The following is an 11,657-nucleotide window of genomic DNA, read 5'->3' as shown; positions in this document are numbered from 1 at the left end:
CTTAATGTGCCAGTCCCAAGCCCGGAAAAATACAGAGGGTTGTGTCAGGAAGGGGGTCCGGCGTAAAACTTTTTCCAAATCAAAGACGCGAATCAAACCTATGAATTGGTGGCCATAATACAGAGGAGGAAGGTAGACATACTGTGTGTCCAGGAGACCAGGTGGAAAGGTAGCAAGGCTAGAAGTTTAGGAGCAGGGTTCAAGTTGTTCTATCATGGTGTAGATGGGAAGAGAAATGGAGTAGGAGTTATCTTGAAGGAGGAGTTTGTTAGGAATGTCCTGGAGGTAAAAAGAGTGTCAGATAGAGCGATGAGTCTGAAGCTAGAAATCGAAGGTGTGATGTTCAATGTTGTTAGTGGATATGCTCCACAGGTAAGATGTGAGCTGGAGGAGAAGGAGAAATTCTGGCTGGACTTTGATGAAGTGATGCAGAGCATACCTAGAAGTGAGAGAGTTGTCATTGGTGCGGACTTCAATGGACATGTTGGTGCAGGAAACAGAGGGGATGAGGAGGTGATGGGCAGGTTTGGTATCCAGGAGAGGGACGCAGAAGGACAGATGGTAGTTGACTTTGCAAAAAGGATGGAAATGGCTATAGTGAATACTTTCTACCAGAAGAGGCAGGAATATAGGCTGACCTGTAAGAGTGGTGGTAGGAGCACACAGGTAGACTACATCTTGTGTGGACGGTGTAACCTGAAGGACATCAATGACTGCAAAGTAGTGGTAGGTGAGAGTGTAGCCAAACAGCATAGGATGGTGGTGTGTAGGATGACTCTGGTGGTGAGGAAGATGCAGAGGGAAAAGGCAGAGGAGAAGACGAAATGGTGGAAGCTGAAAAAGGAAGAATGTTGCATGACTTTTAGGGAGGAGTTAAAACAGGCTCTGGGTGGTCAGGAGGTGCTTCCAGATGACTGGAAAACTACAGCTAATGTGATCAGGGAGACAGGTAGGAGAGGACTCGGTGTCTTCTCTCCTCTTTGTGTGTTGGTGTTATTTATTAATGTCCTAAATGGTGTGAACCTGACCAAATGTATAGTATGTATTTCTTATATTATAAGATATTACATATACTATATCATATCCAGTAGCTTACAAATCTTATAATAAGGTAGCGTTAATATAAATGCAAATGTGCAACGTGGCACATTAGATCACTGGAAAATAGGCAAGTTTCATTGATTGAATTCATTTCAAATTTCAAATGACACTATTACATGGCACTAAAATCTATTGAATATCACCGCTTTGCCCATCCTTTGACAAGTCCTGCCGCTTTGTAATTCTGAAAAATGTCATGATTTTAGTTGAGTTTTTCTGATCTATATAGTGTAATTTTACATGATTTTTATACACTTCATCCCCGAACCCCCACCCCCAGCTCCAAAATCCCATTTGCGGCCCTGAAATGAAACTTTTACTGGGAAACATGAAAATAAAAGAAGAAAAAATATGCAATGAAACGCCAATGTTTCCAGTCAGCCAAAATATATCCCCAAAATTGTGTTATAATGCCCATATACATCCATCCATCCATCCATTATCGATACCGCTTATCCTCACAAGGGTCGCGGGGCGTGCTGGCGCCTATCCCAGCTGTCTTCGGGCAGTAGGCGGGGGAACCCCTCTAGATCCAATGAGATCTGGCTTTGAATGTTAAACGTTTAAGCAGCAAATAAATTAAGCTTCTTCACCGATCGCTCCACGTTGCCACATCCAATTAGGCGGCGACGTCGACGTAGGAACGAGCGCTCACGGCGGTATCTAGATTTATATATCTATGATTCTAATACGGTTCATTTTTTTTCCCGCTAACCCAGCGGAGGGGTGGACGCGCATCACAAGTCATCTATGGCGCCTTTTGGACTAAAAGCCGTTGTTGGAGAAAGTAAGAATTTTATTTTTTAGTCGTTTTTTATTTGATCAACCCTGAGGGTGCACCTCCAAGCGTGATCAACCTACAAATAACAAGTTATATATCATTCATGTGAAAACTAGAACCGTACGAAAACAATATTATTCTCAAATGATATTTCCATTTTAAATTGACATATTTTCCCATTTGATTTCACGTGTTCACAATTTTTAATGCTTGCATTTTGTCTTAAGTGCCTCAAAATGCTTTAACTACTATAAAGTATTGCAATAGGATATAGCTTCAAAACAAGCTAATCCTATGTTTGTATTGCATCTTGAAAGCTATTTTTTGTTGACAGTAAAATAAGTACAATTATGTCGTCTTTCTGAATTCTGTTACAGTTCAATACTGTAAACATGCCACCAAATGATCGGTTGAGACAACTATTAGGGAAGGAATTGTTTTGAGAAAAAGATAATTGTATGTAGGTCTCTTTAAAACGAAGAGTTCATTTTAAAAGAGCCCTCTTCATTACTGATACAGTAATCCATCTTTTTTTTTTTAAATACCGCTAATCTGTTCAAGGTTGTGGGGAGCCGAAAGGTGAAAGGCAGACTTCACCCTTCACTTGCTGTTAGTGAAACTAATTTAATTTATTTTAATTAATTCTGAAACTGTAATTAAAGCAAGTACACAAAGTTCCAGTGTAATGCACTTTATTTATAGAATAAAACTGGTTTAAATATTTTGGGAAAAAAACATCTACTTTGAAGCTATTCAGTTACATCCCTAAACACTACCGGACTTATCTTTTTCTAGTTTCCCTGAGACATCCATTGCAGATGTCGTTTTGTTTGGCAATGACTAAATCATCGGCCATCAATGATGTCGTCGTCACCGTCATTGGTGCATTTTTGCATTGACAAGAAGTCTGGTTTAGACTGTGTTTGGGGACCAAATCGCGCATTATTGTCTTCATTAAACCACAACTTCATGCCAGAATCTTTCTCCTCTCCAAATGTCGCTCGTAACATTCTAAATGAAAACAGGATGTATGCAATTCTTTCAGAGGTTTCGTGTGTGTCTATGTGGTTGTGAGGGCTGTTGATGATACAGAAGCACCCTGCAATAGTGATTGTGAGTGTTCTATGGGGTAAGAGGATTTGAAGCAGATTAGAGGCAGGGATTGCATTTAGCCTCCATAGAGGACACACTGGATTGTTAAACCCCAGCGATGGAAACTGGGACACTCCTTATCTGTATGCTCATCCACCCAAGTAAAACAAATTGTGAAATATCAGCAGTATTCTATGGTTCTGTTTCTTTTTTTTTGCTCATATGCTTTTTGTTTCAAGTTCAAAGCTTTAGCCGCTCAAATAGTGGTTGCTTAAGTGCAACTTTGTGAATAGTTTTTGATACACCATATCACTTTTATAAAAGTTTTGAACAATGTTTTTATTATATATTTTTTTTACCCTAAATGGCCGTCTGAAAATACATCGTCTTGAAAAAATTTTAAACGCCATTTTGAATGAGTTTGACATATAGTCCAATAGGGCTGGGTGATATTTCAGAAAGTTATATCACGATATGAGTATTTCATATTGGTTGATATCAATAGGTTATATTGATGTTTTTTTTAACTCTTCAAAATAAGGACTCCTGAGGAAAAAAAAAAGCTGACTTCAGGTAATTTTATTTTAATATGAGGTCAGCGCAAGTATGATTCGCAATATAAATATTTCATTTCACTCCCTTGAAGTGCATGCACTACAGTTGAGCATCCGTTATACACTGAGGTGACTGGTCTTTCATTTGAACAAAGTTGAGGTTAAGTCACACTTTGATTCAGCGTACGAATGCCACATAGACTAACATGTGGGGGTGCACACACTTCTTTGGCAGGTGGTGTGTCAGGTCTTCTTCTCTGGTTAGACAAACAAGGTTCAAAGAAACACACGCACCTTTGTGCTCCAAATTTCCTCTTAGGTGCTTGAAATTGTGGCACCAACTAACGCCATAATGTAGCCTCTGTCAACAACACGCAGAATGCCGGGGTCGGTGGTTGCGTCGATATTATATCTAGCGCAATTTCTATTGATACCATATATATCACGTATCTATTGTGATATATATTCTGAGCTGCCAACTATTCCGTATTTTATATATTTCTTTCCGTATTTGCGTATTTTGTTATGGAAATCTCTGAATGCGTCTTCGTTAGGGCTAGAGCATGTGATTTTCTGAATATTTAAAAAAAGAAAAAAATTGACTGACTTTTTGTCAAATTGGCTGACTCCTATCAGCGAAGCTTCACTGGCAGATTATTAGTTCCATTGATGCGCAGACAAAATGATGTGTTAACGACAGCTTTATCCATCATTGATAACAAACGCCTTCACACTGCACTTTGTTGCTATACTGTCAGTGTCAGCCGGTTGGAATACACCAACCGGCCACAGCTCAGTTAAGTGTAGCTAATTGAGAGCTGTATTTTTATTAATGATTATGTTTTTATTTCGGTCCTTGAAAGTATGTCTTCACATGAAAATTCTTTTATTTCGAAAAAAAAATGTGTGTCTGTCCGTGTGTATATGTGTGCTATGTGCATTGTCGGAATGTCACTGCAAAGTAGTAATTGATTTAGTCTTTGTTCGATTAATATTTATTTGCTAAATACACTGCCTTCATTTTAGTGCGCTTAGAACTCTCATTAATGCAATTACACTGATAATAATTAATGTCTCTCTCTCTCTCTCTCTCTCTCTCTCTGTTTCTCTCTCTCTCTGCTCATATAAAATCATAGAAATATTTTGTCATTCAATTTATCTAGCTGCATTAATTTTAATATTTAAGGATGTAACGATTAATTGAAACACGATTAAAAATCGATTCAAACTGATTAATCGAACAATTGGTTCAAATCGAGTCGAATCGAACTCGGACATCCGAGCACTCGCACACCTATACAGCAACACCTAACAAAAGACATAACATACCTAGGTCATTAGAATATGCTAATTTTGAGTGCTAAAAGGATGCCTTTAAATTATTTTTCCATTTCCATTATTTTGTTAATAATTGATTTATTCATATGACAATTTATTTTTGGGTACCAAACAAAAATATTTTTAAACGTAAAAAATCTAAAAACAAATACATTTCTTTGAAACACTATAATTATGTAAATTACCTTTGGACCGAACAAAAAAATTGTTATAAAATAAAAACACGTGTAAATCTATAAATTTAACTATCATTGCTTTGTGTGGAAAAAAATAGTGCGCTGCATTTGAATAATTAATTGATAAACAATCTTTTTTTACGATTATGCCAATTTTGTAATCATGGAGTGTAGTAATCGTAATTGTAATTGAATTTCGATTAATTGCACAGTCCTACTGGGAGTTTATTTTTATTTAAAAATCATTTGTTGCGTGTCTCTCTCACGTTACAGAGATAATGAACGGTGTTATCAAGAAGGCAAGAGAAAAAGGAAAATGGAAAGTAAGTGCGTGTTTTACTTCTAGATTGACAGAGTATTTTAGCAATACATTCCCCGCAATGAAGAGTTTTGTCTCACTTGTTTGTAGGTGCTTGTGGTGGACAAGCTGAGTATGAGGATGATTTCCTCCTGCTGCAAGATGACAGACATCATGTCAGAGGGAATCACCAGTGAGTGCCGCTGTTTTTACCAGTGCAAGTTCATCTGAAAGACAACTTTTGGCGTGGCAGTATTCTGTTTGTTTCTCTTCACGCGCTTACGCTGCTTACTGAGCTCTGCAACTGTGTGACCAAGGCTGCGGCTTTGGGTACTTGGAGCACCTTCGCTTAATAATATGGCTTGAAAATGGAATTTCCCAGCTCCTCGGGACACCCTTGGTGGATGCAGGTGGTAGTTTTGGGAATGGAAAGGGTGATTCCATATCTTTTTCCCCCCTGCTTAGTCTAAAAATGGAACTGTTACTACTGTTTTTGTTCTTGATTTCTTTCAGTATTTCTTAAAGTTGCCATTTGAAATGACTTTAGATTTGCCTATGATTTGCTTTTTTTTTTTTGACAAATTTAAACACCTGACGGAATATCCTCTGAGACTGGTGAGTCCATAATTTTTGCCAGGTGTTCTAGTCGCAAGGGGCAATTCTTGTGCCAAGACAAGTCAGGCAGCTGCTTGGGGCCCCCAAGCCAGTGGCCTTGCTCAAGCGCCCTCTAGTGGCTTGCACAGTATAGTGCTGATCACCTTTTGAAAGTGAGTGTTGATGGGCAGTCACTTCATAATGTGGTTTAAGGTCTTTTATGACAGGGGTGCCCAACCAACGGGCCGCGGACCGGGACCGGGCATATTCAGAGTTGTCGGTCCAATAACGTAATAACGAAACATTATTAAAACACAAACAATGCTTCTCTCTAACCACAGTGATGTAGCCAACGAGCTGCAAGCTGATATGAGTTGATTTTGAGCACAACTGATTGTCATCGAAGCGAGGAATATGCCGTTGTTTCCTATGAAGGGCTGACGCGGAGGCAGTGCCCAGGGACCGTCAACAATCGCCGACAAGAAAACAAACTATTTCAAATAAAAAACGTCATTATTCATTGTCGTGTTTCTTCTTTAATTACACCCATAAAAGATCATCAGCTGGTTACAGTACAACCCTCATTTTGTGAACCCCCCACCCCACCCCAAAAAAACAGATTTTAAAGGGGGAGTTTGTATCAATAATGACTTGACATGAGTGTTAATCATTTGGTCTCACAAGTCACGTCACACATCGATGGGGACTTCCTGCTTACACTACAACTCCTATATTATGAAAATACAATTTTCTGCAATTTTTAGAAAGATTTGTTGTTAAATACTGTTTAATAACTTCATGATAGTATAGAATTAGACCTCCAAAATTAAATCACATATTGATGGGGACTACCTGCTTATCCTGAAACTCTTATATTATGAAATTACAATTTCATGTAATTTTCAGATTTTTAAAACGTTTTTTAGTTATTACTGCTCAATAATTTCATGGTAGTACATATTTAGGCCTCTAAAATCACATCAAATATTGATGGGCACTACCTGTTTTTATACTACAAGTCTTATTATGTGAAAATAGAATTTCATTTAATTTTCAGAATTTTTATTTTTGGGTGTTATTACTGCTCAGTAACTTCATGGGTGTACATAATTATGTCTCCAAAATAGCATCATATATTGATTGGCACTACCTGCTTATACTACAACTCTTATTTTGTGAAAATACAATGTCATGTAATTTTCATAATTTTTCATAATTTTTCGTTGTTATTACTGCTCAATAACTTCATGAGTGTACATAATTACGCCACCAAAATCACATCACACATTGATGGGGACTACTTGCTTCTACTACAAGTCTTATAATATTAAATTACAATTTCATGTAATTTTCTGATTTTTGTTGTTGTTGTTGTTATCACTGCTTAATAACTTTATGGGTGTACATAATTAGGCCTCCAAAATCACATCACACATTGATGGGGACTACTTGCTTCTACTACAACTCCTATTTTGTGAAAATACAATTTCATGTAATTTTCTGAATTTTTACATTTTTGTTGTTGTTATTACTGCTCAATAGCTTCATGGGTGTACATATTTAAGCCCCCCAAATCACATCACACATTGATAGGGACTACTTGCGTCTACGACAAGTCTCATATTATGAAATTACAATTTCATGTAATTTTCAGAATTTCAGAACACTCATGAAGTTATTGAGTATTGATACAAACTCCCTTTGAAAATCTCATTTATTATATTTTTCGAGGGTTGTACTGTAACCAGCTGGAGATCTTCTGTGTGTAACCATTGAAGAAACACGACAATGAATAATAAAAAACGTTTTTATTTTATTATTAATAGTCCGTCTTCATTTCGCTGCTTGCTATTTGTTGACAGTCCCTGGGAACACGTCTCAGCGGAGCCTGTTGAAAAAGCACAACCGCACAATTTGTGTTCAGACCACAAATTGTGTTGCCGAAATTCGAGTTGTAGCTCTTCGGCTACCTCACAGAGAGTGGACAAAGCCATCCTTTCGTTGCAATGACGTTGCATTTTGGAGTTATTGAACGGACAACTCCGAATGTGCCAATCTGGTGCTAACTTTACCTAACTTTTTATATTGTGCCATCTTTCTAAAGTATTGTTACTGTGAAAATATGGCTTTTTTTGGTTTCCAAATGTTAAAAGACTCGAGATTGAAGATTTTTTTAATTTATTTATTTGGAACCGTGAGTATTTGTAAAGTGATTTAACACTTAAATTTTATGGAAGTAAATCTGTGCTAACTTAGTAAAGCGCTTAGCAACAATGAATTCGGTGGTGTTGTCAAATTAAAAACGTTCACTGTTCATTTTTTTTTATTGATTTATTAAAATGATGACAGACACGACACATTAAGGTGGTGGGGGTGGGGGGTGTGGGGGATGAGGTAGTTAATTTGTGTAAATATGTGCAAGTGTTGTCTGCTTGGCTGTATTTCCAAGGAAATGATTTCCCTGGTGTGAGCCTCATCAATACAGAGGATGTAGGAGTGGCAGAGCAGTAGGAGGTTGACCTGTACAAATAAAGTTTGGCAAGGAGTCTCCATTAAAAATAAAAACCCAATCAAATGAAATAAGAGCAAAGGGTGTATTTTTAATAACAAACAACAAAAAGGCCCGCTATGCTGAAAGTTGGTTGAATTTCATTCGGCGACTGACGTGGCCAGCAAATGGCAACAATAGTGTCCCGACTGGTCATCTTGTGCAACATGGCACATCCCATCATGTCAGATGATTCATATTCGACTGCTAATTAAAACAGCTTTCCTTTTCACAGTTGTAGAGGACATATCCAAGCGACGGGAGCCTCTGCCCAGCATGGAGGCCATCTATTTGATAACACCCTCAGATGAGGTAATAAGCACTCTAATAAGGTAATAAGAAATATAACAAACACAAATGTCACTAAGACATACTTTTATAAGGTTTAACAAAGGTTGTTGCATTAGTAAGCAATAAAGGTAATCCTTGATTAATTACCATATTGACATGTAAAGCATTCACAGTAAATTGTTCTAACGTGATAACGGTTAATGTGGTTGTTGTTAAACTATTGCTGCAAAGGATCAAAGAACGCTATTAAAACAGCCTTTGAATCGGAATATACTTATAATTTCGGTTCCAAGCTTTGTAAAAAACTGTACTTGAAAAATAGGATTAATCGCGATCAATTATGGACGATTTTTAGTTTAAAAAAATGTATTGCTTGACAGCACTTATGTATGTGTGTATTTATCAAAGCAAAATACAAAAATATTGCCTGAAAGCCTTGGAAACCTGCCTGCAGCTGTTTCGCTTATGGTGCCGCTTTGATTTGATGCCAAACGCAGGGATGCAAATTGAATGTCATTGTTATATTCCAAATAGTCAGCAATGGCTTTCGCTATGATAAGGAAGTGTGTCTTTGGTCACAGTCATTTTTTGACACAAGTTGATGAGAAATCCTCTCATGATTTGTTGACAGTCCGTTGAGAGTGTGATCGATGACTTCAGAGATCCACGGTCTCCGAGGTATAGAGCAGCCCATGTCTTCTTCACTGACGGTGCGTAACACAAAGTCATTTGTCCATCCATCTTGAAATAAACACATGCACTGAATGCTTAGAATACTTTAGAATCACAATATACTGCATATCTAATATCCTATCCTATTTTACAAAAATGCTTGCTAACTGCTGAGGGACACAGTTACTATTAGAGTAAACCTCCACCTCCTGGTTATATGGGGGTTTTGATCTGTGCACATTCCTTCAAATGAAACACAATTTAACACGAGCATGAATTGCTCCACTGAGTGAATGAAATAACACCTTTGTGTTTGCTTTATGACAGCCATTCCAGACTCCATGTTTGGTCTCTTGACCAACTCTCGCGCCTCCAAAGCCATGAAGGCCTTGACTGAGATCCATGTAGCCTTTCTGCCCTATGAATCTCAAGTAAGAATGTGTTTTACTGGAAAGCCATGGAAATCACAATAGTAGAGATAGACCGATATGTTTTTTTCATGGCCGATACCGATTATTAGTAGGCAAGGAGGCTGATGTTTGGAGCCAATATTCATTTTCACAAAAAAGGAAAATATTGACGTAAAAAAAATATATCTAAAACTCTGAACTTTGTTCAATCGTCTTTGTTTCTTGAACAATTTTTCAGATTTGCATCACGTTGAATTAAAAAATGATTTATTGTAAATGTTTGCCAATGTGGCCATCTTTGTTGTAAAATTCTAACAAAAAGAGATATTGTATTGTATTGACTTCAAATAAAAACAAAAGGTGTTGCCAGGGTCAGCAGAATCTCTTACAAAGTTCACTGAAAATTTAAATAAATACTTCCTTGAAGTTAACACTGTTTTAAATTGATTTATTATCGGCGATTAGATTTTTAAAAAAGGCCGATACCAATATACGTCAAAATATTGAATATCGGCGCCGATAATCGGCCCGGCCGATAATCTATTTGATGTGACTTTATGTTTGCGTTTGACCAGCATAGCAAATAAATAAATTATCCACAAACAGAAACTTTTCCACTTTTGTGACAGAGCTAAATAGCGGAGCTAAATAGTGGACTGCAACCTTTTTTTGGGCGCTTAGGGATCCATTTCATAAGCATGGTCAGCAATAATTGACAGATCAGCATAGATTTTAAATGATTTATCTTGATCTCATTATTCAATATCGCAAACATCTGTCATTTGTCAGCACGCTCCCTCAAATCTTGCGACATCTGTGGCATTGAGCTGTGTGATAAAACTGCACCTTTCAGAGTGGACTTTTATTGTGGGCAATTTAAGGCACACCTGTGCACTAATCATGGTGTCTAATCAGTATCTTGATAGGGCACACCTGTGAGGTGGGATAGATTATCTCGGCAAAGGAGAAGTGCTCAATATCACAGATTTAGAGTGGTTTGTGAACAATATTTGAGAGAACTGGTGATATTGTGGATGTGGAAAAAGTTTGAGACCTTTGAGTTCATCTCAAAATATGGGAGCAAAAACAAAAGTGTTGCATTCATATTTTTGTTCAGTGTATGTATTTATGTAACCTCTCTTATTGTGTTTGTTTCTTTCATGCGATAGCCATAACCGTTAATTGATCTGAAACAGATTGATGAACCCCACAAAATCAAATTATGGTTTTTCAATGGTTATTCATTCCCACGCAGACGTTGTTGCAAGACTGCCCAAAAAAGCCATCGCACGTTAAGGTTTTTGGCCAGCAGAGGGGGCTGTGAGCACATGAACCTTTTTCGTGAACCAATTGGATGGCTGCTTAAGCCACGTCTCCCTTTGGTGCAGGTGTTCTCCCTGGATAAAGTCGATGCCTTCCAGGACTTCTACAGCCCCTTCAAAGCCGATGTGAAGAACAACATGCTTGAAGGTTGCGCCGAACAGATTGCAACCCTCTGTGCTACTCTCAAAGAATATCCTGGAATCCGATACAGAGGGTGAGACCAACATCTTGTTCACCCATTGCGTATTAGACCCCCCCTCCATTTATCTATCCATCTATCTATCCATCTATCTATCTATCTATCTATCCATCTATCCATCTATCTATCTATCTATCTATCTATCTATCTATTACTTGATAATTATTTAATTTCATTTTCTTTTTTTTTCTAACAAACTAACAATAATCATCACAACGCAAAATTAATACAAGCTCAAATGTAACGTACTGAGATTGGCTGGCGAGCTGTCGAGGATGTC

At 37.6% G+C, this 11,657-nt stretch overlaps 1 protein-coding gene and 1 pseudogene across 2 annotated transcripts in view; one reads left to right on the top strand and one right to left on the bottom strand.

Moving 5' to 3' along the window:
- Positions 1–321: 321 nt before the first annotated feature.
- Positions 322–1,256, bottom strand: LOC147147995 (uncharacterized; annotated as a pseudogene).
- Positions 1,257–1,719: 463 nt separating this feature from the next.
- The window catches only part of stxbp1b (syntaxin binding protein 1b), a 33,501-nt gene continuing 23,563 nt past the window's right edge, over positions 1,720–11,657 (top strand). Inside the window, exons 1-7 of one of the 2 annotated variants that reach the window (XM_086030750.1) lie at positions 1,720–1,888; positions 5,316–5,365; positions 5,452–5,533; positions 8,718–8,794; positions 9,405–9,483; positions 9,773–9,876; positions 11,244–11,392. In XM_086030750.1, coding sequence (XP_085886876.1) covers positions 1,852–1,888; positions 5,316–5,365; positions 5,452–5,533; positions 8,718–8,794; positions 9,405–9,483; positions 9,773–9,876; positions 11,244–11,392 — 578 coding nt within the window. In that variant the 5' untranslated portion in view covers positions 1,720–1,851. The remainder of the gene's footprint in view (positions 1,889–5,315; positions 5,366–5,451; positions 5,534–8,717; positions 8,795–9,404; positions 9,484–9,772; positions 9,877–11,243; positions 11,393–11,657) is intronic. The other variant, XM_086030749.1, reaches the window with a different exon arrangement.

This window comes from Filicampus tigris, chromosome 5 (assembly GCF_054856515.1).
Source record: "Filicampus tigris isolate MCC_2025a chromosome 5, RoL_Ftig_1.0, whole genome shotgun sequence".
Taxonomy (NCBI): domain Eukaryota; kingdom Metazoa; phylum Chordata; class Actinopteri; order Syngnathiformes; family Syngnathidae; genus Filicampus; species Filicampus tigris.
Note: the sequence above shows the minus strand (reverse complement) of the source record. Positions and strands in the feature narration are given on the sequence as shown.